Source organism: Octopus bimaculoides, chromosome 27 (assembly GCF_001194135.2).
Source record: "Octopus bimaculoides isolate UCB-OBI-ISO-001 chromosome 27, ASM119413v2, whole genome shotgun sequence".
NCBI classification, from domain to species: domain Eukaryota; kingdom Metazoa; phylum Mollusca; class Cephalopoda; order Octopoda; family Octopodidae; genus Octopus; species Octopus bimaculoides.
This window is the reverse complement of record NC_069007.1, coordinates 7,813,909-7,819,024: the sequence shown is the minus strand read 5'-3', so window position 1 is coordinate 7,819,024 and position 5,116 is coordinate 7,813,909. Positions and strand designations below refer to the sequence as shown.

The window sequence follows — 5,116 nt, the reverse complement described above, 5'->3', positions numbered from 1 at the left end:
AACAACAATTATAACAACCACTATGCTGACCAATTTCAATTCCTAAAGATGATGCAATACCTGCAATCTAATGTTTTCAAACAGGTAGAAAACAAAGAAATAACAAAAATACAGAAATTACTCATTTTGCCCCGTTTACCTGTTTTACCCACCCTATGTATATTTATATAAAAATAGACATATATAATTTTTATACTATTACACATATATGTACACCCCACCCCACACAAATAATATAATATAATATAACGTGAATGTAAATATATATATATATATATATATATAAAGTGAAGTATATTGCCACTTAAATGTGGCTGACCCCTAGGGGTGGATGTTAATATATATATATATATATATATGATCGGAATTTAGGTTAGTTGATTGCTCCGTTAATATATATATATATAATTCAAATTCTGCCGAGGTCGACTTTGTCTTTCATCCTTTCGGGGTCGATAAGTTAAGTACCAGTTGCGTACCGGAGCCGATCTAATCGACTGGTCCCCTCTCCCAAAATTTCGGGCCTTTAAGCCTAGATTAGCAAAGAATAAATAAATATACATATTATGGTTGCCGTGAGTAGCCTCCCCTCGTTCTTCTTATTAAGACCCCTTACATCATCTCTAACCAGCATATGTACATTCCTCACGGTTGTCCGTAATTGTTAAATCTTGTTCTTTATTATTTTCTGTTCGATCCTTTGATCCAAGGCATGTTCCGGGTTATAGGAAGGCCTGTTCTGTGTAGCCACAGGCATTTACTGAAGAAACGGTAAGTGGGAATTTATTAAGTTATGTTTCAAGCGTCGTAATTATAAAAAAATATGTGAGTAATTTAGAGTTTTGAGCACGGACCAAGAGCAATAAACACCACTCGATCTCGTTTCACATCTGTTCGTCTCTTAGGTGATGATCGAAGATATAGAATGTTTTATTTCCAAGCAGTTAAATAAACTGCTTGAAACCTTTTCGAGTTTGATGACTTCCAGATTGTTCTTCAAGGGCAAATATAATCTTTTATTAGAATTGGCTGCGAACTGGGAGAATTGTTAGAGTATTGGAAATGTCCTTGTGGTACCTGTTCTGTCTTTTTACGTCCTAAGTTCAAATGACGCCAAGGTCGACTTTGTCTCACCGCCATAACTACAGAAGCGTACCCCACCTTCAACTTTGTTTCTCCCATAACTTTCTTTAAAATGCGTGTTTTTTAATGAAATTTTCCACAGAGAGATTTTAGATGGCGTAGAATTGCAATTGTGTATGTAGAAAATTGAGAAAAATAAATATTACCGGACTTGGTTATATGCAAATACTTTAACGAAAATTTCCATAGATACGTTTACGAGGCTGTAGAGTATAATTACCGTGATCAAATTTGAAAAAGAAATCTGTATCGTAATCTACACTCGAAAATGTGTTTGGAACATTCTTTGATAAGATCGCCTGGTTATATGGGGTGCTTAAACCGAATCGTCTTCCCGTCTAAAAAAAAAGAGAAAGGAAAAAGATTACCTCTAATAATCGTGATCTCCACTAGCTAAAATGTTTCTGTGGAAAGTTTCATTAGAAATTATACGTTTTCAAGAAAGTTGTTGTTGGTGGTGGTGATGGGGTATCGTTCTTTTCTCCAGGGTTGGTAAAGTATATACCTGTTTAGTATTGTGGTTGAAAGCATCAGCTATTTCCCCGGTTAAACTAAAACGTTTGACCCGGTGAATGTTCCGAGTCCTCTCCTCCCACCTCGCCGTTCGCGAGCGCGCATTCTTTTTTTCATATTCGTTTAGTGCAAGTTGTGTTACATCTATTACACTATTTTTCTTTTGTTTTGTTTTTTTTTTGCTCAGGTCAAACGCTTTATTTCTGAATTTGTGTCTAAACCAGAAAGTATTATTACTATTATTAAAGCGGTGAGCTGGCTGAATCGTTAGGGAGCTGGACGAAATACTTAACGGCATTTCGTCCGCCCTTACTTTCTGAGTTCGAATTCCGCCAGCACCAACTTTGCCTTTCATCCTTTCAGGGTCGATAAATTAAGAAACGCTGGAGTCGACTAAACCCCTTCCCCAAATTGTAGAAAGCATTCTTCTTCTTCTTCTTCTTCTTCTTATTATTATTATTAAGCCAGTGAGCTGGCAAAATCATTAGCACATCGGGTGAAGTGTTTAGCGGTATTTCATCTGCTACTATGTTCTGAGTTCAAATTCTGCCGAGGTCGACTTAACCTTTATCCTTTTGGATGTCGATAAATTAAGTACCAGTGAAACACTGGGGTTGATGTAATCGGCTTTCCCCCTCCCCCAAATTTCAGACCTTGTGCCTTTAGTAGAAAAGACAGTACCACCTGATTGGCACTCGTGCCAGTGGAGCATTGAAAGCACATCCGAGTGTGATTGTTCTAGGGCCACAGATTGGCTCCTGTGCTAGTGTTGCCTTACTGGCACATGTGCTGGTGGCATGTGTAAAACAGCATTCGAGTGTGGTCATTGCCAGTGCCGCCAGATTGGCTCCCATGCAGGTAGCACGTAAAAAATACCTTTTGAGCGTGGTCGTTGCCAGAACCTCCTGACTGGCCCTTGTGCCGGTGGCTCATAAAAGCACCCACTACACTCATGGAGTGGTTGCAGTTAGGAAGGGCATCCAGCTGTAGAAACTCTGCCAGATCAGATTGGAGTCTGGTGCAGCCTCTGACTCACCAGTCCTCAGTCAAACCGTCCAACCCATGCCAGCATGGAAAGCTGACGTTAAACGATTATTATTATTATTATTATTATAATTAAGGTGGTGAGCTGGCAGAATTGTTAGCATGCCAGGCAAAATGCTTTCTGGTATTTCGCCAATTGCTATGTTCTGAGTTCAAATACTGCCAAGGTCAACTTTGCCTGTCATCCTTTTGGAGTTGATGAAATAAGCACCAGTTGAGTATTGGGGTCGGTGTAAAATCGACTATCCCCCTCCCCCAAATTTCAGGCCTTGTGTCTTTAGTAGGGCTGAGTTCCTTTCAAGTGTTGCGCCTCACGGAGGCAATGACCAAGACTTTTGGCATTATGCCATGCTTGAGAAGAAGACCCCTCAAGCCGAGCATAATCACAGTTGTGACAGATACTGGTGTCACGCAATATGGCACCCCTGCCAGTGGCACATGAAAGCACCCCAATGTCATGCAAATGGCACCTGTGCTGATGGCATGTAAAAGCACCCGTTATGCTCTCGGAGTGGTTGGCATTAGGAAGGGCATCCAGCAGTAGAAAACTATGCCAGAACAAACAAACACAACTGAAAACAATACCTCTGCTTTCACTAAGGCGGGGATAATAATAATAGTTTCAAATTGTGGCACAAGGCCAGCAATTTCATGGGAGTAGGTAAGGTAATTACATCCACCCCAGTGCTTAGCTCTGCCTTCTTCGCTGTAAAAAGATCTTAAGGCCCCACTGGTGGGGATGAATGTTGTGCCTTGAGGAACTCTGCTTGAACTTGTGACATGTCTGTTGCATTTGGTTTCTCTTTACAGCTGTATCAACACACTCAGTGCTGCGTCGGTGCAGAGGGTCAAGGAAGGGGACAAGATTCATGGCTACACTGTTGAGAAGGTAAGCATTACAAGCACGCACCACCACCACCACCACCACCACCACCACCACTGCCTCTGTTACCATTGTTGCCACTACCACCTCCACTGCTAGTATCACTGTTCCCGTCACCAGTCATCACCAGTACCACCACCACCACCACCACCATCATCATCATCGTCATCATCATTATTGCCATCACCATCATCATTACCATCAGCATTATTATTACCAGCATCACCACAACCACAACCACCATCACTAGCACCACCACTACCACCATTATCACCACCCACCATCAATACCAGCATCACCACAACAACCACCACCACTAACACCGTCACCACAACCACCACCACCACCACTACCACCATCAACACCAGCATCACCACCACTACCATACCACTCATCATCATCATTTCCATCACCACTGGTTTTGATTTTTGCTCTTTGTACATTACAGCATTTGTTAACATGTCTTGAATGTGTAGCTGTCTCCTTCCTCTCTCTCCCTCTTTCTCTCTCTCCCTCTCCCTCTCTCTCTCATGCGCACATACAATGTTTACAAGTGACGGAGCCCCCATTGGGCTGCTTGACCTATTAGGAATAGCAGTCAAATCTCCTAGGAATCAGCCCTCCACCAACATTTTCAGGAAAGGACCTGTCTGACAAGGTGATCCTGGATTCCCTTCATTTGGATAAAAAGATGGCATAGTCATGGCTGGAATGCCTTTGATCAGGCCTGAGTTTGCCTTTCATCCTTTCAGGATTGATAGAATAAGTACAGTTGGGTGCTGGGGTTAATGACAAGACCCTTCTGTCAAAATTTCAGGCCTTGAGCCTTTAGAAGCAAGGATTATTATTACCTCTGACTTAGCGAAGGCAGAGGTATTGTTTTCAGTGGTATTTGTTCGTTTGTTTGTCTGTGGACAAGATATCTCAAGAACCACTCTGATGGATTTGAATGAAACTTTCAGGGATGTTTGGCCTCATGACTGGCACAAACTGATTAGATTTTGGGATCAATCTGGTAATGGACAAGGATTCTGGATTATTTTTCCTGTCTTATTTTTTTTACTTAATTTTTGAGAGCGGACAGGTTAATTTTTAGTATTCTCATTTGTGAGAGCAGTTGAGATTATTTCAGATATTCTCATTTCAAAAATCATCTGTGGCTAATCGTTGAGAGGACGTTGGTGTTGCCTTGGCAGAGGTCTGCGCTCTCTGAGTGCTCTCATTATTATTATTATTATTATTATTATTATTATTATTGAGTGAGGGAGCAGTGCATGCCATCAAAGTGACACTGGGGTAAAATATACAAAGCCCATTATACCCATCATGACCACCCGTCTGATGAGGGTACACCAGGCACATGCATCACAACCATATGTGCACGACATGGCGACCTCATATCAAGATAAACAGCGCATGACCTCGCAGGTAGGGCCCTGTTAGAATTCTCTCCAGGTCGAGTAGCCCATCCCGCTCAAAAGGTCCCTGAATAAGGTTTGTTTAAGGATGTTGAGCAAAACACCCATGTTTCCA

The 5,116-nt window shown here is 41.7% G+C and overlaps 1 protein-coding gene across 1 annotated transcript in view; it reads left to right on the top strand.

Moving 5' to 3' along the window:
• The first annotated feature begins 593 nt into the window (after positions 1–593).
• The window catches only part of LOC106881253 (presequence protease, mitochondrial), a 7,938-nt gene continuing 3,415 nt past the window's right edge, over positions 594–5,116 (top strand). The window contains exons 1-2 of the mRNA XM_014931574.2: positions 594–771; positions 3,511–3,589. Of these exons, the coding sequence (XP_014787060.1) occupies positions 713–771; positions 3,511–3,589 (138 nt within the window). The 5' untranslated portion in view covers positions 594–712. The remainder of the gene's footprint in view (positions 772–3,510; positions 3,590–5,116) is intronic.